General features: G+C 53.7%; 1 protein-coding gene across 1 annotated transcript in view; it reads left to right on the top strand.

The window, feature by feature from the left end:
• SHANK3 (SH3 and multiple ankyrin repeat domains 3) overlaps positions 1-22,285 on the top strand; it is a 124,975-nt gene that overhangs the window by 65,899 nt on the left and 36,791 nt on the right. Inside the window, exons 12-14 of the mRNA XM_050985260.1 lie at positions 2,962-3,086; positions 9,183-9,318; positions 16,860-16,940. Of these exons, the coding sequence (XP_050841217.1) occupies positions 2,962-3,086; positions 9,183-9,318; positions 16,860-16,940 (342 nt within the window). The remainder of the gene's footprint in view (positions 1-2,961; positions 3,087-9,182; positions 9,319-16,859; positions 16,941-22,285) is intronic.

Below are 22,285 nucleotides of genomic sequence, written 5' to 3'. Positions count from 1 at the left end.
CAGCTCCTGCCGGGAGCCAGCGGGGATCGGGATCTGCTCCAGGGAATGAGCCCCGGGAAAAGAGGGAGCGGCCTCAGCCTGGGCCAGGGCAGGCTCAGCTCCCAGATTTGGGATCGTTTTCCATGGAAAGGGCTCAGGCCTTGGCAGGGGCTGCCCAGGGAGCTTTGGAGTCTCATCCCTGGAGGTGTCCAAGGAATTCCTGGAGGTGGCACTCTGCTCTGAGCAACACTTCCCTCTGTCCCAGGTTGCTCCAGCCTGGAGGATTTTTTTGGGGAATTCATGGAGTTCCCATCCCTGGAAGTGTCCAAAGAACCTGAGGATGCTGCACTGGGGAATGTGGGGCAGGGGGGCTTTGGGAGCGCTGGAAATGGTTGGATCCGATGGGATGTTCCAAGGGATTTTCCAACTCAAATGACTCCATGAATCATTAATTCCTTCTTGGATTCCTTCTTGGATTCCATGTTTGATTCCATCTTGGATTCCTTTTTTGATTCCATTATTGATTCCATGTTTGATTCCATCTCGGATTCCATCTTGAATTCCATCTTGGATTCCCTGACTAATTCCATTGTTAGTTCCGTTATTGATTCCATCCTGGATTCCATGCGTGATTCCATCTTGGATTCCTTCATGATCTCCACCTTGGATTCCATCCCGGATTCCATCCCTGAGCTGGGAGCAGGGACAGGATAAGGGGACACCACCTCAGGCTGTGCCAGGGCGTCTCCCGGTTGGATAATGGGAAAATTCCCTCCTGGAAAGGCTTTTCCAGCCCTGGCACGGGGGTGGAATCCCCATTCCCGGTGGGATTCAAATCCATGTGTATGTGGCGCTGGGGGGCACGGATCGGGGGTGGCCTTGGCGCTGCTGGGAGCAGCTGGATTTGATGTTCTCCAAGGGATTTTCCAACCCAAATGACTCCATGACTCCATCGCTGATTCCGTGACTAATTCCATGATTGATTCCATCTTGGATTCCATCTGGGATTCCATTATTAGTTCCATGACTGATTCCATGATTGATTCCATCTTGGATTCCATCATTGATTCCTTCTTTGATTCCTTCATTGGTTCCATTGTTAGTTCCATTATTGATTCCGTTATTCCATTATTGATTCCATCTTGGATTCTTTCATTGATTCCATGATTGATTCCGTCATTAATTCCGTGATTGATTCCATTGTTAGTTCCATGATTGATTCCATCTTTGATTCCGTCTTTGATTCCATCATTGATTCCATCATTAATTCCATGATTAATTCCATTGTTAGTTCCATTATTGATTCCATCCTGGATTCCATGATTGATTCCATTATTAGTTCCATTATTGATTCCGTTATTCCATCTTGGATTCCATCTTGGATTCTTTCATTGATTCCATCATTGATTCTGTCATTAATTCCATGATTGATTTCATTATTAGTTCCATGATTGATTCCATCTTGGATTCCATCATTGATTCCATTGTTAGTTCCATGATTGATTCCATTGTTAATTCCATGATTGATTCCATCTTAGATTCCATCGTTGATTCCATTGTTAGTTCCATGATTGATTCCATCCTGGATTCCATCATTGATTCCGTTATTAGTTCCATGCTTGGTTCCATTGTTAATTCCATGATTGATTCCATCTTGGACTCCATCATTGATTCCATTATTAGTTCCATGATTGATTCCATCATTGATTCCGTCATAATTTCCATGATTGATTCCATTGTTAGTTCCGTAATTAATTCCATTATTCCGTTATTGATTCCATCTTGGATTCCTGCATTGATTCCTGCATTGATTCCATCTTGGATTCCATCATTGATTCCATCATAATTTCTATGGTTCATTCCATTGTTAGTTCCATGATTGATTCCATTGTTAGTTCCATGATTGATTCCATCCTGGATTCCATTATTGATTCCATTGTTAGTTCCATTATTGATTCCATCCTGGATTCCATCATTGATTCCAACATTGATTCCGTCCTAATTTCCATGGTTGACTCCATTGTTAGTTCCGTAATTAATTCCATCATTAGTTCCATTATTCCGTCATTGATTCCATCATTGATTCCATCTTGGATTCCATCATTGATTCCATCATTAATTCCATGATTGATTCCATCTTGGACTCCATCATTGATTCCATTATTAGTTCCATGATTGATTCCATGATTGATTCCGTCATAATTTCCATGGTTGATTCCGTTGTTAGTTCCATTATTGATTCCATTATTCCATTAATGATTCCATCTTGGATTCTTTCATTAATTCCATGATGGATTCCATCTTGAATTCCGTCATTAATTCCATGATTGATTCCATCTTGGATTCCATTATTGATTCCATTATTAGTTCCATGATTGATTCCATCTTGGATTCCATCATTGATTCCATCATTAATTCTATTATTGATTCCATTGTTATTTCCATTATTGATTCCATTATTGATTCCATTATTGATTCCGTCATTAATTCCATGATTGATTCCATCTTGGATTCCATTATTGATTCCATTATTAGTTCCATGACTGATTCCATCTTGGATTCCATCATTGATTCCATCATTAATTCTATTATTGATTCCATTGTTATTTCCATTATTGATTCCATTATTGATTCCATGATTGATTCCATGATTGATTCCATCTTGGATTCCATTATTGACTCCATCTTGAATTCCTTCCTTATCTCCGTCATTGATTCCCATACTGATTCCACCTTGGATCCCATCCCTGAGGTGGGAACAGGGACAGGACAAGGGGTGGGATTCAAATCCATGAATCCATGGATGTGGCACCTGGGGACACGGATCGGGGGTGGCCGCGGCACTGCTGGGAACAGTTGCGCTCCGAGGCTTTTCCAGCTCCGCAATTCCGTGATTTTTAGGAACGCTGTGCGCAGGCTGAGCCTTCCCTTACGGAATTTCCTTGGAAATCCCTCAGTTCCCCTTCCCGTTGTGTTTTCCAGCTGAGACCCCGATCGAGGAGTTCACGCCCACGCCGGCATTCCCAGCGCTGCAGTACCTGGAATCCGTGGATGTGGAAGGAGTCGCCTGGAGAGCGGGATTGCGCACGGGGGACTTTCTGATCGAGGTGAGCTCCTCCCGGAATTCCGCCCCTTCCCCGGGAATTTCGGGAATTGCCCGGGAGTTTTGGAGTTCTCCCGCGCGTGGGTCGGGAGGATCTGGAGTCGTCCAGGTCATGGAAATTCCGGAGGTTCTTTGGGTGTGGATCCGGAGGGATCCCGGTGTCCTCCAGGTGTGGATCAGCAGGATCTGGAATTCTCCAGGCGTGGATCCGGAGGGATCCAGCATCCCTCAGCGCCAGTGAATCCCCTTGGAATTGTGGCTGCTCCATCCTGTGGAGAACACACTGAGATTTCCGGGTATTCCCTGGATTTGTCGGTGCTTCAGGGATTTTCCTGGCTGGAGGAGGAACTTGGGATGTTCCCATGGGATTGGTGGGAACAGGACAGGGCTGGAGTTTGGAAAGGCGGAAAAAAGGTTTTCCGGTGGGAAATCCAAGGAATGGTTCAGGGACTGGATCCAGGCACTGCTTTGACTGGAAAGGGATCATGGAAACATGGATTCCTATGGAATGTGCGGAGTGTTGGGATCGGAGTGGATCCGGCCAGGCTGGGAGAGCTGGGAATGTTCCCCTGGAGGAGGGAAGGCTCCAGGGAGAGCTTCCAGCACATTCCAGGGCCTGGAGGGGCTCCAGGAGAGCTGCAGAGGGACTGGGGACAAGGGATGGAGGGACAGGAGCCAGGGAATGGCTCCCAGTGCCTGAGGGCAGGCATGGATGGGATCTGGGAATTGGGAATTCCTGCCTGGGCTGGAACTGCCAGAGCAGCTGGGGCTGCCCCTGCATCCCTGCAGTGTCCCAGGCCAGGCTGGAGAAATCTGGGATCGTGGGGAGTGTCCCCGGAATGAGCTTTGAGGTTCTTCCTACCCAAACCATTCCAGGATTCCATTTGGGATAAATCTCTGGCATTTTGTGCTGCTTGCCGTGCTTTGGGTGGGAATCTGATCCCGATTTTCTCCGCGCTGAGGATTTCAGGCTCTGTCTCCGTGGAAAGCTGGGAGGAGACCTGGGACATTCCCACTCCTGCTTGTCCTGACAGGAGAAGGAGGAAAACGAAGCCTGGAGGGATTTGGGATGGCTGGAGGTTCCTTTCCATGGAAAAATTCCCAAAAATCCAATCCCAACCTGCCCTGGCCCAGGCTGAGGCCGCTCCCTCTTTTCCCGGGGCTCATTCCCTGGAGCAGATCCCGATCCCCGCTGGCTCCCGGCAGGAGCTGGGCAGGGCCGGAAGGACATTCCCGATCCCTGCCCCGATCCCAGCAGAGCTGCCCTGGCCCCAGCCCGGGGCACATCCCACTTTTCCCGGGCTCTCCCTGCCCCCATCCCTGGCAGCCCCTGCCCAGCCCGGGGGGCTCGGGGGCCCTTCCCAAGGCACTGCCGGCATTCCATGGCCAAGGACTCCGCAATTCCCTAATCCTGGTGGGGTTTGGCTTGGAAGGATCTCCCAGCCCATCCACTTCCAACCCCTGGACACCTCCCATGATCCCAGGGTGCTCCAGCCTTTCCTGGGACATCCCAGGGATGCAGGGGCAGCCCCAGCTGCTCTGGCAATTCCAGCCCAGGCAGGAATTCCTCATTCCCAAGATCCCATCCATGCCTGCCCTCTGGCAGTGGGAGCCATTCCCTGGGTGCTGTCCCTGCAGGCCTTGTCCCCAGTCCCTCTGCAGCTCTCCTGGAGCCCCTCCAGGCCCTGGAATGTTCTGGAAGCTCTCCCTGGATCCTTCCCTTCTCCAGGGGAACATTCCCAGATTTCCCAACCCAGCTCCAGAGGGGCTCCAGCTCTGGAGCAGCTCCAGGCCCTCCTCTGGATTCATTCCAGTGGATTCAGGAGCTCTTTTGGGAATTCCCTGAGCTCTTCCTTCCCCACTGGGAATTGTCCCTTTCCCTCCGAGCTCTGAGAGCTCCTTTTATCCATGGAATCCAATTTCCGTATTTTCCCCCTCTCCGCCTTTTCCATGGGTAATTTCCCAGCTCCAGCCTCGCATATTCCCTGAACTTCCTTTTGGGGCCAGTGTGACACCGGGAATGTCCCTGCTCCGTGCCCGGGAGAGGCTTCCCAAAATCCTGGAGCTGGTCCCATCTGCTTCTCCTCAGAATCCCGGGATCCCTGGGCTTGGAAAAGAATTCCAAGGGCACCAAGTCCAAGCTGGGTGGGCCTGCTCCCCAGCCCAGAGCACTGAGTGGAATTCCAGGAATTCCTTGGACACCTCCAGCGATGGGCACTCCAAAGCTCCCTGGGCAGCCCCTGCCAAGGCCTGACCCCCTTTCCATGGGGAAATTCCTGCGGATTCCAAGCTTCCAGAAGTCCTCCAGGTGTGGATCCAGAGGGATCCAGAGTCCTCCAGGTGATGGATCTTCCAGGTCTTTTCCAGGTGTGGATCAGGAGGATCCAGAGGGATCCAGAGTCCTCCAGGTGTTGGAGCTTCCAGGAGTTTTCCAGGTGTGGATCAGGAGGATCCAGAGGGATTCAGAGTCCTCCAGGTGTTGGAGCTTCCAGGAGTTTTCCAAGCTGGGATCAGGAGGGTCTGGAATTCTCCAGGTGTGGATCAGGAAGGATCCAGAGTCCCCACATGTGGATCAGGAGCTTCCAGAGGTTTTCCAGGTCAGGAGGATCTGGAATTCTCCAGGTGTGGATCCGGAGGGTCTGGAATTCTCCAGGTGTGGATCCGGAGGGCTCCAGGGTCCTCCAGGTGGTGGAAGTGCCAGGAGCTCTCCAGACTGGGATCAGGAGGTTCTGGAATTCTCCAGGTGTGGATCCAGAGGGATCCAGAGTCCCCCAGGCCCCGGAGCTTCCAGGAGTTTTCCAGGTGTGGATCCAGAGGGATCCAGCATTCCCACATGTGGATCAGGAGCTTCCAGAGGTTTTCCAGGTCAGGAGGATCCAGAGTCCTCCAGGTGTGGATCGGGAGGATCTGGAATTCTCCAGGTGCGGATCCGGAGGGATCCAGCGTCCCCACATTCCCTTTGGGAATGGGGTCACTCCTGGAGCTCTCCCCAGCTGCCCTCGGTGCCAATTCCAGCCCTGAATTCCCTTCGGGAAGGCGCTGGCAGGAATTCCTCTCGGAAAATCCGGAGCAGCCTCTGGAACAGCCACAGCTTGGGATACAAATCGGGGAAATTCCACTTGGAGGGAATCAAATCCCAGTGGATTTGGAGGACCAAGATCCAGGGTGGCCCTGGCAGAGCTGGGAATTCTGGGATTTGATCTCCCAGGGCTTTTCCAACCTCCAACAATTCCCCGATCCCATGAACCACATTCCGGGAATGGCTCCATCAGGAAATTCCCGGTGCCAGGCTGGGGAATTGCCAAGATCCGACCTCTCCGGGGGTGGGATTGGGAAAATCCCACTGGAATTCCAGAGGAAAATCCAGGATTTCCAGCCTTTTGTCTATCCTGGGAGGTTTTCAGTCCTGGAATTTTTTCCATGAGGAGCCTTGGAAGTGGAGAACTTTGACCACATCCATGAGAATTCCGTGATTCCTTGAGGATCCGGGTGGGAATTCCCAGGATTTGGGATACAGACATGGCTGGAAATCCGTGGATATTTCCAGGATTTAGGGATGGATTTCATTTTTATCCCAAGTTTTTTAAAGGAAAAGCTGGAATGAGGGGTCCAGGTGGGATCCCAGCATCCCCTGGGGCGGTTTGGATGGGATATTTGGGAATGTTGCTCCATGGAAAAGGTTGGGAAGCTTTGGAAGGGGTCGAATCCTTGGGAACGTTCAAAACACTTGGATTTGGGAATGTGGGTTGGTGGTGGTCTGTGAGGGCTTTTCCAACCTCTGCAATTCCATGATTTTCTTTGTGAATGAGGAAAAATCCTGCTCTGGGCAGTGGTGGGAATTGGATGATCCCATCCCAACCATTCCGCGATCCCAACGAACGAAATTCCAGAGGATTTTTTTTTTTAAGGACACGGAGCCCCAAAGTGCAGGAAGGGGGGAGGAAAAGAAAATCCTCTGGGACCAAAAATTCCCCCTCTGGAATTGTGGGAATGAGGGAGCGCTGAAACATTCCCGGATCCTCTCCCTGCTGGAAAGGTCAGGAAGCAAAAAAAAGCAGGAAATGCGGATAATTCCGGCTCCAGAGCGTGGGAGGTTGATAAAAAGGATCCGAGGAAATATCAAAGGCCGGGATTTCGGATCTTTGGGAATTCGGGAGCATCGGGAGCTGGGGGGGGGAAAAAAAAAAAAAAGAGGGAAGGAGCTGATCCAGCTCCAGGTTTTTTTATGGAAATGCTCAAAATTTGGGATATTCTGGTGCCGGGGAAAAAAAGCTGGAATGTTCTGCTCCGAGTTGGGAACGAATGGGGAGCTCGGATTTCTCCGGGAGAGGTCTGGGAACGCGAAGTTTCCCGGTAACCAAGGAGAGAGGAATTCCTAAAAATATCCATTCCCAAATTACCGGGCTGGGAGAGCGGATCCCGGAGATCTGCGGGAGGGGAGGGTCTGGGAATGCTGCTCAGCCCTGGAATTCCGGAGGCTCGGGATGAGCGCTGCGCTCTCCCAGTTTTCCGGAGGGAAACCGAGGCAGGGGTGAATTGGGAGCACGGGGAATTCCAGGACAGAAATCCCAAGGAATTCCATGGGGGTGGAGGTCAGGCTCGGCTTATCCCGAGGGTTTTGCTGGAATTCCTTCAGATTCAGGTGGAAATAAATAGGATTAGGAGTGGGAGACAATTCCCAACAATTCCCTGGCTGGATCCAGGTGGGAATGGGGATCTGATCCCAGGGAAAAGGGACAGGATGAGAAGGAACGGCCTCAAGCTGAGCCAGGAATATTTGGGAATATTTGTGGAGAAGGTTGGGAAGGATGGGAATGGGCTGAGCGGGGCAGTGGGAATCGCCATTCCCAAGGGATCTCAAATCCATGGATCAGCGGTGGGAATGTCAGTGCTGGGAATGCTCCCGGCGGGATTTCCACCCTCAGGGATTCCCAGATTCCAGGATTTCATTCCCAGCCTGGGATTTGCTGATGGGAGAACCTCGGGAATTTCCCATTCCACGAATCCTGCCAGGCAGGGAATGGAGGTTCCAGGCTTGGGAATTCCCTTGGGAAAAGGGGAATTCTCCCAGGAATTTCTGGATTTCTCCCGGATTTTTTTGGTTGGATGTGGCAGATCCTGGAAGGACAAAATTCCTGAGCTCCCTGAAATTCCCACGTGGATCCCGGATGGGGGACGGATCCAGCGGGATTGGGATGGGAGCTGGGAGTGATTCAGGAGGGGGGAAAAGGGATGAGGATCCCGGAATTCCTGGCTCTGGAATGCGGGTGTGGAATTCCGGCAGTTTGGAAGGAGCTTGGTTGGTGCACACGGAGAGAATTCCCTGGAAAACCATTCCGTGGATTCCGGTAAATCCCATGGGACCTTGCCCATGGAATGGGGTGGACGTGGAGAGGGGGAAAGGTCCAGGCCGGGATCCTGGGGAGGATTTTGGGATCTGGAGAATCCTGGATAATCCCAAATTCTCCGGGATCTTTGGAGCTGCCAACGATCCCACACAATGTTTCCCGGGAATCCAAAGTTTCCCGGAGCAGAGGAGCTGGGATGGGCTCAGGGCCGTCCCTCGGGATGGATCCGTGGGATAAACACAGAGTTTGGGAAGAACCCCGGGAATTTTGGGATGAACCTTCACCAGGAGGAAAGAGCAGAATTCCAGGGATTGCCATTCCAGACAATTTGGGATTATCCAGGATTCTCCAGATCCCAGAATCCTCCCGAGGATCCCGGCCTGGACCTTCCCCCCTCTCCACGTCCACCCCATTCCATGGGCAAGTTCCCACGGGATTTACCGGAATCCACGGAATGCTTTTCCGGGGAATTCTGTCCCTTCCGAACATCCCATGACCGAACACTCCAAAAAAACCAGGAAAACCCCAATTTTTTGGGAATCTCCCAGCAGGAATCGCCCATTCCCATCCCCTCCTCGCCATCACCGGGCGGCAGCTCCCAACCCCCGCAAAAAACCCGGGAAAAGCCGGGGGAAAAAAAACCAAAAAAAAACCACAGGAAAAACGGGAATTTTGCGGACTGCTTCGGTAATTATTTTTCCCGCTGGGAATTCTGATCCGTGTGGGTTTTTTTTTTTTTTTTGGGAATGCAGGTGAACGGCGTGAACGTGGTGAAGGTGGGGCACAAGCAGGTGGTGGCGCTGATCCGGCAGGGCGGGAATCACCTCCTGATGAAGGTCGTGTCCGTCAGCCGCAAGCCCGACTCCGAGGAGGGATCCCGCAAGAAGGGTGAGCGGCATTCCCGGGAATCCCGGGATCGGGAAGGGCCCGAGCGGCCCCGGCCAGGAGAGAGGGGGTGGGAGATTCCGAGGTGGGAAGGTTGGGGTGTGCCGGGTTTTCGGGATGCGCTGGTTTTTGGGATGCGACCGTTTTTTTGGGATGTGCCTGGTTTGGGGATGCGCCGATTCCGGGATGCGCCGGTTTTTGGGATGTGCCGGTTTTCGGGATGCAATGGTTTTTGGGATGTGTCCGTTTTTTGGGATGTGCCTGGTTTGGGGATGCGTCGATTTCAGGATGCAGCAATTTTTGGGATGTGTCTGTTTTTTAGGACGTGCTGATTTTTGGGATGTGCTGGGTTTTAGGATACACCGGGTTTTGGGATGCACCAATTTCAGGATGTGCCAATTTTTGGGATGTGATGATGTTTGGGATGCGCTGGTTTTCGGGACGTGCTGATTTTTGGGATGCGCCGGTTCTTGGGATGTGCTGTTTTCTGGATGAGAGGATTTTTGGGATGCCCTGATTTTTGGGATATGCCAGGTTTTGGGATGCGTCAGTTTCAGGATGCATCAATTTTTGGGATGTGTTGGTGTTGGGATGTGCTGATTTTTGGGATGCGATGATTTCTGGGATGAGCCGGTTTTTGGGATGTTTCCGTTTATTTTGGGATGTTTCCGTTTTTTGGGGATGTGCCAGTTTTTGGGATATACCGGTTTTTGGGATGTGCCAGTTTTTGGGATGCATCAATTTCATTATGTGCCGATTTTTGGAATATGTTGATGTTGGGATGCAACGATTTTTGGGATGCGCTGATTTCAGGATGTGCCGTTTTTTGGGATGTGTTGGCAGTGGGATGCAATGATTTTTGGGATATGTCCATTTTTTGGTATGTGCCAGCTTTTGGAATGTTTCCATTTTTGGGATATGCCGATTTTTGGGATGTGCCAAATTTTGGGATACACCCGTTTTTGGGATGCACCAATTTCAGGACGTGCCAGTTTTTGGGATGTGGTGATGTTTGGGATGAGCCGGTTTTTGGGATGTTTCCGTTTATTTTGGGATGTGCCGGTTTTTTGGGGATGTGCCAGTTTTTGGGATTCGCTGGTTTTTGGGATGCATCAATTTCAGTATGTGCCGATTTTTGGAATGTGTTGGTGTTGGGACGCAACGATTTTTGGGATGCGACAATTTTTGGGATACGTCCATTTTTTAGGATGCACCAATTTTTGGGATGTGCCAGATTTTGGGATGCGCTGATTTCAGGATGTGCCGTTTTTTGGGATGTGTTGGTGTTGGGACGCAACGATTTTTGGGATGCGACAATTTTTGGGATATGCCCATGTTTTGGGATGTGCCAGATTTTGGGATGCACCAATTTTTGGGATGCACCGGTTTTTAGGATATGATTTTTGGGATGTGTCCATTTTTTGGGATATGTCTGGTTTTTGGGATGTCCTGATTTTTGGGATATGCTGGTTTTTGGGATGTTTCCCTTTTTGGGATGCACTGGTTTTTGGGATGCACCAATTTCAGGATGCGCTGATTTTGGGATGCGCCGATTTTTAGGATCCCGTAGCGGTTGGTGTTGGGATGTGCTGGGTTATGGGATTTCAGGGATTCCAGGGATTTGGGATGGGCCCCAGGGAGGAGAAGGAATGGCGTGAGGGGAGGTGGGAGTGGCAGGGATGGAGAATTCCAGGGTGGGAAGGTTGGGATGTGTCAGTTTTTGGGATGTGCTGGTTTTTGGGATGCGCCAATTTCAGGATGTGATGGTGTTTGGGATGTGCCAGTTTTTGGGATGTTTCCATTTTTGGGGTATGCCGATTTTTGGGATGCGCCGGTTTTTGGGATACACCCGGTTTTGGCATGCACCAGTTTCAGGATGTGCCAGTTTTTGGGATGTGATGATGTTTGGGATGTGCTGGTTTTCAGGATGCAACAATTTTTGGGATGCCCTGATTTTTGGGATATGCCAATTTTTGGGATGCACCAATTTCAGGATGCACCAATTTTTGGGATCCGCTGGTTTTTGGGATCCGCTGGTTTTTGGGATGTGCTGAATTTTGGGATGCGATGATTTTTGGGATGTGCCGGTTTTTGGGATGTTTCCATTTATTTTGGGATGTGCCAGATTTTTTTTGGGATGTGCTGATTTTTGGGATGTGCTGGTTTTTGGGATGTGCTGGTTTTTGGGATGTGCCAGTTTTTGGGATACGCCGGTTTTTGAGATGCGTCAATTTCTGGGTGCGCCAATTTTGGAATGCAACAATTTTTGGCATGTGTTGATTTTTGGGATGCAACGATTTTTGGGACATGTCCATTTTTTGGGATACACCAATTTTTGGGATATGTCCATTTTTTGGGATGTGCCGATTTCAGGATGCGCCGATTTTGGAATCTGTTGATGTCTGGCCCACGCCAGTTTTCGGGATGTGCTGGTTTTTTGGGATGTTTCCATTTTTGGGATGCGCCAGTTTCGGGATGCGATGATTTTTGGGATGAGCTGGTTTATGGGATGTGCTCGTTTCTGGCGTGCATCATCATTTGGGATGCGCCCATTTTTGGGATGCGCCGATTCTGGATGCGCTGATTTTGGGATGTGCCCGGTTTTACATGTGAAGGTTTTTGGGATGGGTCCGTTTTTTGGGATGTTGCGATTTTTGGGATGTTCTGGTTTATCGGGATGTGTTTATTTTGGGATGTGCCCATCTGGGGATGTGAAGATTTTTGGGATGAGTCGATTTTTGGGGATGCTCCAATTTTTGGAATGTGCCAGTTTTGGGATGTGCCCATTTTTTGGGATGTGAAGATTTTTGGGATGTGCCCCTTTTGGGATTTGCCTGTTTTGGGATGCATCGATTTTTGGGATGTGCCCATTTTGGGATGTGAAGATTTTTGGGATGTGCCCATTATTGGGATGTGTAGATTTTTGGGATTTGCCAGTTTTGGGATGTGCCCATTTTTGGGATGTGCCCCTTTTGGGATGTGCCCATTTTTGGGATGTGCCCATTTTTGGGACACGTTGATGTTTGGGATGCGAAAATTTTGGGGATTTGCTCATTTTGGGTTGTGCTGATTTTTGGTAAGTGTTGATTTTTGGGATGCACAATTTTTTGGGATGCGCCCATTTTGGGATTTGCCCACACTGGGATGTGCCCATTTTTGTGAGGCTCCAGGTTTTTTTGGGATAAACTGGTTCTTGGGATGAACTGGTTTTTTGGGATGCATTAATCTTTCGGATACAAAGATTGTTGGGATGTTCCCATTCCTGGGATTCGCCTGGCTTTGGGATGTGCTGGTTTTCGGGATGCGCCCGTTTTTTGCGGTGTTCCCATTTTTTGGGACTTGTTGATTTTTGGGATGTGCCGGTTTCTGGGATTCTCTGATTTTTGGGAATGTGGGAGGTGGGCAGGGAAAAGGTCCCAACCACATCTGTGGAGTTGTGGTGGTTTGGGGAATTTTCTGGATTCCCAAGAGCTGGAAATCTTGGGGTTGTGGTATTTTTCGGGAATTGCTTGGATTCCCAAGGTCTGGAATTCCTCGACTTGTGGCATTTTTTGGGAATGGCTTGAATTTCCCAACATCAGGAATTTCTGGAATTGTGGCAAAGGAGGAACAAGAGTTTTGGGAGCTCATGGATACAGGAAGGGATGGGCTGGGAATTCAGGGAGGGATTTGGGGATGGGTTTTGGGAATCACTTTTTATTCCCATGATCCAGAGTTCCTGGAATTCCCGTCAGCTGCTCCAGGCTCCAGCTCCACCTGGGAATTGTTGGGATGGGAAGCAACCCTGGGAATTTCTAGGAATGTTGGGGGGCAGGATGGTGATCCCAAAGAAACACCGGGAATTCCGGGATGGAGCCAGGGAGTCGCTGTGGGAATTCCTGGGCACGGCTGGTCCTGGGGGATCCCAGAAAGTTCTGGGATTTAATTCCATGGGTTCCGGATTCCGGGAGCAGATCCAAGAGCCCGGGCGGGGCAGGGATTTGTCCGGAGGGACGGGAACATCTGGAAGCACAGGAAGGAGCCAGGAGGGGTTTGGGGGGATTGGGACTGGAATTCCAGGGGATGGGAAAACGGGAATGGGAAAAGGGGATGGAATTGTGGGGAATGGGAAAAGGGGATGGAATTATGGGAATGGGAAAAGGGGAATGGGAAAAGGAGATGAAATGATGGGAGTGGGAAAAGGAGATGGAATTATGGGGATGGGAGCAAGGGATGGAATTATGGGGATGGGAAAAGGGGAGTGGGAAAAGGAGACGGAATTATGGGGATGGGAGCAAGGAATGGAATTATGGGGATGGGAAAAGGAGACGGAATTATGGGGATGGGAGCAAGGAATGGAATTATGGGGATGGGAAAAGGGGAATAGGAAAAGGAGATGGAATTATATGGATGGGAAGAGGGGAGCAGGGGCTGGAATCGGGGGATGGGAGTTTGGGAAGCAGGATTAGGATGGGATGGAGGGACAGGAGCAGGAAGATGGAGGCAGGGATGGAAATGGGATGGAAGTGGAGGGATGGGAGCAGTGGGATGGGAGCAGGGAATGGCAGCACAGGGATGGGAGCAGGGAATGAAATGGGATGGAAATGCAGGGAATGGGAGCAGAGGGATGAGAACAGGGGATGGAAGTGGAGGGATGAAAACTGGGAACGGGATGGGAGCAGGAGGATGGAAACAGGGAATGAAAAGGAGGAAAGGAGCAGGGGGTGGAAGTGAGGGACAGGAGCAGGAATGGGAGCAGGGATGGAAGCAGGGAATGGAAACACAGGACAGGAGCAGGGAGAAGAGAGAGGAGCAGGAATGGGATCAGGGATGGCAGCAGAGGGATTGGAGCAGGAATGGGAGCAGGGAGTGAAAATGGGGGGATAGGAACAGGGAATGGGAGTGGGGATGGAAGCAGGGAATGGAAACACTGGACAGGAGGAGGGAACAGGAGAGACAGGAGCAGGGATGGGAGCAGGGATGGCAGCAGAGGGATTGGAGCAGGGATAGGAACAGGGAATGGGAGCTGGGATGGGAGTGGAGGGACAGGAGCAGGAATGGAAGCAGAGGTTGGAAGCAGGGAATGGAAACACAGGACAGGAGCAGGGAACAGGAGAGACAGGAGCAGGGATGGGATCAGGGATGGCAGCAGAGGGATTGGAGCAGGGAATGGGAGCTGGGATGGGAGTGGAGGGACAGGAGCAGGAATGGAAGCAGAGGTTGGAAGCAGGGAATGGAAACACTGGACAGGAGGAGGGAACAGGAGAGACAGGAGCAGGGATGGGAGCAGGGATGGAAGCAGAGGGATTGGAGCAGGGATAGGAACAGGGAATGGGAGCTGGGATGGAAGTGGAGGGACGGGAGCAGGAATGGAAGCAGAGGATGGAAGCAGGGAATGGAAACACAGGACAGGAGCAGGGAACAGGAGAGACAGGAGCAGGGATGGGAGCAGGGATGGAAGCAGAGGGATTGGAGCAGGGAATGGGAGCTGGGATGGGAGTGGAGGGACGGGAGCAGGGATGGAAGCAGGGAGAGCAGAGAGGAGCAGGAATGGCAGCTGGGTTGGGAGCAGAGGGATTGGAGCAGGGAATGGAAACGGGGGAACGGGAGCAGGGGACGGGAATGGGATGGGAGCAGGAGACAGGAGCGGGGATGGATGGAAACAGGGATGGAAGCAGGAATTGGAAACAGGGATGGGAGCAGGGGGATGGGAGTAAAGAATGGAATCAGGGAGGGGAGCAGGGATGGGATCAAAGGGATGGGAACAGGGATGGGAGCAGGGAGCAGGGATGGGAGCAGGGATGGAATCAGAGGGACAGGATCAGGGATGGAATCAGGGATGGAATCAGAGGAATGGGAACAGGGATGGGAGCAGGGATGGAATCAGGGATGGAATCAGAGGAATGGGAGCAGGGATGGAATCAGAGGAATGGGATCAGGGATGGAATCAGGGGACGGGAGCAGGGATGGGATTAGAGGGATGGGAGCAGGGATGGAATCGGGGGTGAGAGCAGGGATGGAATCAAGGATGGAATCAGGGGATGGGATCAGGGATGGGATCAAAGGAATGGGATCAGGGATGGAATCAGGGGACTGGATCAGGGATGGGAGCAGGGATGGAATCAGGGGATGGGAGCAGGGATGGGATCAGGGGGGTGAGAGCAGGGATGGAATCAGGGGATGGGAGCAGGGATGGGATCAGGGGATGGGAGCAGGGATGGGATGAGGGGGGTGAGAGCAGGGATGGAATCAAGGATGGAATCAAGGGGGTGGGAGCAGGGGGATTGGAGTAAGGGGTGGGAGCAGGGATTGGAGTAGAGAATGGAATCAGGGAGTGGAATCAGGGGGATTGGAGTAGCGAGTGGAGCCGGGGGATGGGAGCGGGGCTGGAGCAGGGGGATGGGAGCAGGGAATGAGGGGGGCCGGGATCGGGGCCGCTCCCAGCGCAGCACGCGGGGCTCGGGGGAGGGAAGGGAGGGAAGAGGGAAGGGAGGGAAGGAGGGGAGCGCTGCTGGCACGAGGAGCTCCAATTATCCTGTCACGGCACAAAGGCACGAGCCGTGGGAACGGGCTGGCAGCCTCGGGAATTCAGCCGGGAATAATCCTCGGGAATTCAGCCGGGAATCAGCGCTGGGAGCCCCGGCGGGGCCGCTCGGGCCGCTCCTGCCGCTCCAGCCCGGGGTGAGCCGCTGCCCCTCGGTGCTCCCCGCCCGGCGCCTTCCTCGTCCCGCTCCTCCGCATCCTCGCGGCCGCTTTCCCAAGGGATCCGAGGGGCGCTGGGGGACCGGGGGGGGGGGGGGGCTCCTGCCGCGTCCCCCCCACCCCGGTGACAGCGCCTGTGTGGGCCCGGCTGGGGCTGAATCCGCCCCGCTGGATCCCTGCCGCAGGCACAGGGATCCTTGGAGCTGCCGTTGCCATGGCAATCCTGGAGCGTTATTCCAGCATTGTCAGCGAGGAGCAGCGAGGAGGAGGAGGAGGAGGAAGAGGAAGAGCTTTCCACTCATCCTCGCTGCTCCGGGGTGGGGGGGGGTTGCTCAGGGAATGCGGGATCGGGAGCTTTTGGGATCATCCCGGGCCATGCGTCCTTGGGCAGCTCCCGGCCGGACGCCGGCGCTTCCATAGGGTTGGGATCCGCGGCCAGGAGCAGCAGCAGCAGGAGGAGGAGGAGGAGGAGGAGGAGGAAGAGGAGGGTGGGGTGGGCTGAGGCGCTCCGGGGGCTGCGCCGAGGCGGGAAGAGGATCCCGAGCTCAGGCTGGACACATTCCCGCTTTCCCCGCGTCCCTCCCGGAATCCCCGGCAGCCCCCCCCGCCTCCCCGGGGCCATGGCCCGGGCTCCGCGCTGAGGGGGGGGCCCGCATTCCCAAAGGCCGCGGGCACATTCCCGGCGGGAATCATGAAGAAGTTCGCGTCCACGCGCAGCCTCAATAAGATCCTGCAGCAGTGCGACTCCTCGTCCCGCGAGTACGAGGAGATCCAGGCTGTGGAGAAGAAGTGGCACCTGCACCTGGCCACCCCGCGCAAATTCCGGGAGAAGAGGTGCAAGATGCCCTCTCTGTTCCTTGCAGCCCCGCCGCCGCCCAAGAGAGCGCCCAGCACCACCCTCACGCTGCGCTCCAAATCCATGACGGCCGAGCTGGAGGAGCTGGGTAAGGCCCCCGCCGGGATGGGACTGGGATCCGCCGGGAGTCGCGGGATTGCTCGGGAGCCGCTTCCCGGCGGTTTTCCGGCGGTTTTCCAGCGGTTTTCCAGCTGTTTGCATGTGCGCCGTGGGGGGGTGTGGGAGGTGCGGGGGGCGGGGGAGCAGCATCCCCGTGTCTGTCTGTCTGTCCGGGGGGATGTCCAGCGCTCCGGGGGCGCATCCCGGCGGAGGTGGGCGTGGGAAGGACGTTGGGAGTCTCCAGGTGGGTGTGGAGGGGTTGGTGCGCCCTGGCCTTGGGCATCCTGCTCCTTCCCTGCTCCTTCCCGGCTCCTTTCCCTGATCAGTTCCTGATCCTTTCCCTGATCAATTCCTGATCCTCTCCATGATCACTTCCTGATCCCGGCTCCTTTCCCTGATCCTTTCCCTGATCAGTTCCTGATCCTCTCCCTGATCAATTACTGATCCCTGCTCCTTTTCCTGCTCCGTTCCCTGATCAAATCCTCTCCATTCCCTGCTCCTTTCCTTGCTCCTTTCCCTGCTCCTGCTCCTTCCCCTGTTCCATTCCCTGCTCCTTCCCCTGTTCCATTCCCTGCTCCATTCCCTGCTCCATTCCGTGCTCCTTCCCCTGTTCCATTCCCTGCTCCTTTCCCTGCTCCATTCCCTGCTCCATTCCCTGTTCCATTCCCTGCTCCTTTCCCTGCTCCTGCTCCTTCCCCTGTTCCATTCCCTCCTCCTTTCCCTGTTCCATTCCCTGCTCCTTTCCCTGCTCCATTCCCAGCTCCTTTCCCTGCTCCTGCTCCTTCCCCTGTTCCATTCCCTGCTCCATTCCCAGCTCCATTCCCTGCTCCTTTCCCTGCTCCTGCTCCTTCCCCTGTTCCATTCCCAGCTCCATTCCCTGCTCCTTCCCCTGCTCTTTTCCCTGCTCCTTTCCCTGCTCCATTCCCTGCTCCATTCCCAGCTCCATTCCCAGCTCCAATCCCAGCTCCATTCCCAGCTCCATTCCCAGCTCCATTCCCAGCTCCATTCCCAGCTCCATTCCCAGCTCCATTCCCAGCTCCATTCCCTGCTCCAGCTCCATTCCCAGCTCCATTCCCATCTCCATTCCCTGCTCCATTCCCTGCTCCATTCCCTGCTCCATTCCCAGCTCCATTCCCAGCTCCATTCCCTGCTCCATTCCCTGTTCCATTCCCTGCTCCTTTCCCTGCTCCTGCTCCTTTTCCTGATCCTCTCCCTGTTCCTCCTACTCCTCTTCCTGATCCTCATTCTCTCCCCGCTCCTTTTCGTGAGCCTCTCTCTTCTCCTGCTCCTTTCCCTGCTCCGTTCCCTGATCAATTCCTGATCCTTTCCCTGATCAATTCCTGATCCCTGCTCCTTTTCCTGCTCCGTTCCCTGATCAAATCCTCTCCATTCCCTGCTCCTTTCCTTGCTCCTTTCCCTGCTCCTGCTCCTTCCCCAGCTCCATTCCCAGCTCCATTCCCATCTCCATTCCCAGCTCCATTCCCAGCTCCATTCCCAGCTCCATTCCCTGCTCCATTCCCAGCTCCATTCCCAGCTCCATTCCCTGCTCCATTCCCAGCTCCATTCCCAGCTCCATTCCCAGCTCCATTCCCAGCTCCATTCCCTACTCCTGACCGTTTTCCTGTCCCTCTCCCTGCTCCTGCTCCTTTTCCTGATCTTCTGTCTTCTCCCATTCCTTTCCCAGCTCCTTTCCCTGCTCCTCTCCTTCCTCTCCCGTTTCCTCTTCCCGCTCCTCTCCCTCCTTTCCCACACCCGGCAGTCCCAGGTTTTGATTTCCCATCTCCCGGCAGATCCCAAACCCTGCCAGGAGAGCTCCGGGAGAGCTCTGGGAGAGCTCTGGAATTCCGGGAGAGCTCTGGGAGAGCTCTGGAATAGCTCCAGGAGAGCTCTGGAATTCTGGGAGATCTCCAGGAGAGCTCTGGGATAGCTCCAGGAGAGCTCTGGAATTCCGGGAGAGCTCCGGGAGAGCTCCAGGAGAGCTCTGGAATTCCAGGAGAACTCCTGGAGAGCTCTGGGATAGTTCCAAAAGAGCTCTGGAATTCCGGGAGAGCTCTGGGAGAGCTCTGGGATAGCTCCAGGAGAGCTCTGGAATTCTGGGAGAGCTCCAAGTGAGCTCCGGGAGACCTCCGGAATTCCAGATGAGCTCCAGGTGAGCTCTGGGAGAATTCCAGGAGCGCTCCAGGAGAGCTTCAGGTGAGATCCAGGAGATCTCCAGGATAGATCCAGGAGAATTCCAGGAGAATTCCAGGAGATCTCCAGGATTGCTCCCTCCCCGCCCCCGCCCTGCTGCCACTCCCACATTTCCTGCTGCTTTCCCATCCTGCTCCACATTCCCAGATTCCCTGAAATCCTCTCCACTCCCACCATTCCCTGCTTCCCGCTGCCAGAATTCCTTGTTTTTCCCAGCCCTCGTGGCCACCTGGGATGTCCCAGGATCCCTTGGCAGGGTGGGAGCTGATCCTGCTCCATCCCTTCCCTTTTCCCGGATCCGGGGACACTTTGTCCCTGGATGTCACCACGTGGCCATGGAGGGATCCCAAATCCGGGAAAACTTGGGAGTGTCCCTGGCGGCAGGGCTGGCTCCGAGGCCATCGATGCTGCCCCGGCTTCCATGGGAATTTGGGATTTTCCATGTGGGAATGTGGCACCCTGGAGCCGCAGCAGGATCCCACGTTACCCCTGGTTTTCCATGCTTTCCCTGGTTTTCCCTGGTTTTTCATGTTTCCCTTGGTTTTCTCTGGTTTTCCCTGGTTTTCCCTGGTTTTCCCTGGTTTTCCCTGGTTTTCCATGTTTTCCTTGGTTTTCCATGTTTTCCTTGGTTTTCCATGCTCGCCACAGTTTTCCATGGTCTCCCTCTTTTCCATGCTCTCCCTGGTTTTTCCATGCCCTTCCTGGTTTTCATTCCTTCTGCTTTTCCACGTTTGTCCTGATTTTCCACATTCTCCCTGGTTTTCCACACCCTCCTTAGTTTTTCCAAGCTCTCCCTGTTTTCCATGCCCTTCTTGGGTTTCCATGCTCTCCCTGGTTTTCCACGATCTCCATGGATTTCCGTGTTCTCCCTGGTTTTCCATGATCTCCATGGATTTCCATGCTCTCCCTGGTTTTCCACGATCTCCATGGATTTCCGTGTTCTCCCTGGTTTTCCATGATCTCTGCTTTTCCATTCCTTCCGGTTTTCCATGCCTTTCCTGGTTTCCCTCTTTTTTAATTCCTTCTGGTTTTTCCCAGCCCTCCTTGGTTTTTCCAGGCTCTCCGTTTTTTCCCCTGCTCTCCCGGTTTTCCACGCCCTTCCCGGTTTTCCCAGCCTTTCCTTGCTCCCTGCGCTCCTCCTTGGAGCCAGACCCTGCGGGATCGGGACAGATCCCAAAATTCCCAGACTGGATCAGCTGGGATTTACTTTATCCTGAGCCTCCGCCTGGATTCCCACCCCGGAATTCCCACCCCTGACTCTTGGCACTTCCAGACCGTTATTCCCGATCCAAAGGCTCTTTCTTTGGTGGGAATTCCTGGGAGCAGAGCCAGACCGGCTCCTTTCCCACACTTTTCCCCCCCATCCCAGACCCTGGCATTCCTTCTCCCACCCTCCCAGGAATTCCCAGTTTTCCTGGACAGGGATTGGGAGCAGCAATCCCGGGAGAAGGGTCTTGAGGCCGTTCCAGCTCTGATCCCACAATTCCCAGGAGTTTTTCCGGGAATTGTAGCGACTCGTTCCTACGGATCCAAGGAATGGGCTGAAGCCATTCCAGGGAAAACGGGATCCGTCCTCTTCCCAGCCTTCACTCCGGGTTTTCCTGTGGATCAGCATTCCCAGGATTTGGCCTGGAGCCACTCTCCTTCCCAAGGAACCGTCAGGGAAAAGGGATATTCCCAAAAAAGCTCTGCCGGGTGCTTCCCTCCCCATTTTCCATGGATCCCAAACACTCCTGTGCCCTTCCCGACCCTTTCCCTGCCATTCCGATCCCCTTGGAGCAGCAGATTCCCAGCAGGATGCTCCGGGATCCCTCCTGTGCCGAAGTCCATGGCCTTGGATGCAGGGAATTGCCCTGGGAGCTTTTCCATGGCTTGGGATGGAATTCCAGCCAATCCCGCTCCGGCTTCCCTGGATCCATGAGGATCCGTGAGGGATGATCCCAGCCTTGGGATAAATCCCAAATCCCGGGTCGGAGGGACAATCCCAGTGGATAAAGGCCGGAATTCCCAGGTCAAATCCCACATCCCAGGCCGGATCCCGCATGCCAGAGGCTGGGAATTGTGGGAAGAGCCAGGCTGGAGCCGGGAATGGGGGCGGGAATTGTTCCATGCTGTTGATCCTGTGTTTTGTTTCCCATTCCAAGCCTCCATGCGGAGAAGGAAAGGGGGTGAGTGAAACCGAAATTCCCGGGATTCCGCCCCTTCCTGCCAGCTCCCGCTGGGATCCCGCGGGATCTGGACTGGGGGGAGATCCCGGCATCCCAAGGGTCGCTGTTCCTGCAGCGCCTCAGGGAATTCAGCCGGGAATTTGGGAATTTGGGATCGGCTCCGGTGTCCGGGAGCCGCTCCAGTAGGAATTGGAATGCCAGGAATTGGAATGCCAGGAATTGTGGGGAACGGCCGTGTGGGATTCTGCAGACTGCTCCTGCATCCCAGAATTCCCAACCCTGCCATTCCCAGGTGTGATTCCTGCTCCGGGTTTTCCCCACGGGAATGACCCCTGTGGGATCCTCGGGAATGACGGTGTCCAGCTTTATCCCAAATAGCCAAAGCCTCTCCTGGCAAATCCAGGGAGTTTATCCCGCTATTCCTGGCAGTTCCAGGGAGTTTATCCCACTATTCCTGGCAGTTCCAGGGAGTTTTCCCGCTATTCCTGGCAGTTCCAGGCGGTTTATCCCATTATTCCTGGCAGTTCCAGGCAGTTTATCCCGCTATTCCTGGCACATCCATGTGGATTATCCCGCTGCTCCCAACCCAAGGATGTGCCAGGAATGTCGCGTGAGGGCCGCAGAAAAACCGGGAAGTTTTTGGCGGAAGGGTTGGATCCGGATGGGGTTAAAAGCCCCTTCCCACCCAACCCCTCCTGGGATTTTCTGATCCAGGATTTTCTGTCCTGGTGGTTCCCATTCCGTGTTCCCCACGGAGCTGGGAATGCGGGATCGGCTCTTCCAGCAGGGATCCCATGGGGATGGGACAGGGAAGAAACCGGGCGGGAATTTCCCTGGGAAGTTTCTGAGGGATCCTCCCAACCCTTCCCTGGATCAGGCAGATCCAGAGGGGGCCACATGAGGATCCCATGGATCAGGAAAATCAGCTGGAGGCTCCCAAGGATTGGAGATGGATCCAGGATGCTTTTCTTCCAGA

Source organism: Serinus canaria, chromosome 1A (assembly GCF_022539315.1).
Source record: "Serinus canaria isolate serCan28SL12 chromosome 1A, serCan2020, whole genome shotgun sequence".
NCBI classification, from domain to species: Eukaryota; Metazoa; Chordata; class Aves; order Passeriformes; family Fringillidae; genus Serinus; species Serinus canaria.
Note: the sequence above shows the minus strand (reverse complement) of the source record. Positions and strands in the feature narration are given on the sequence as shown.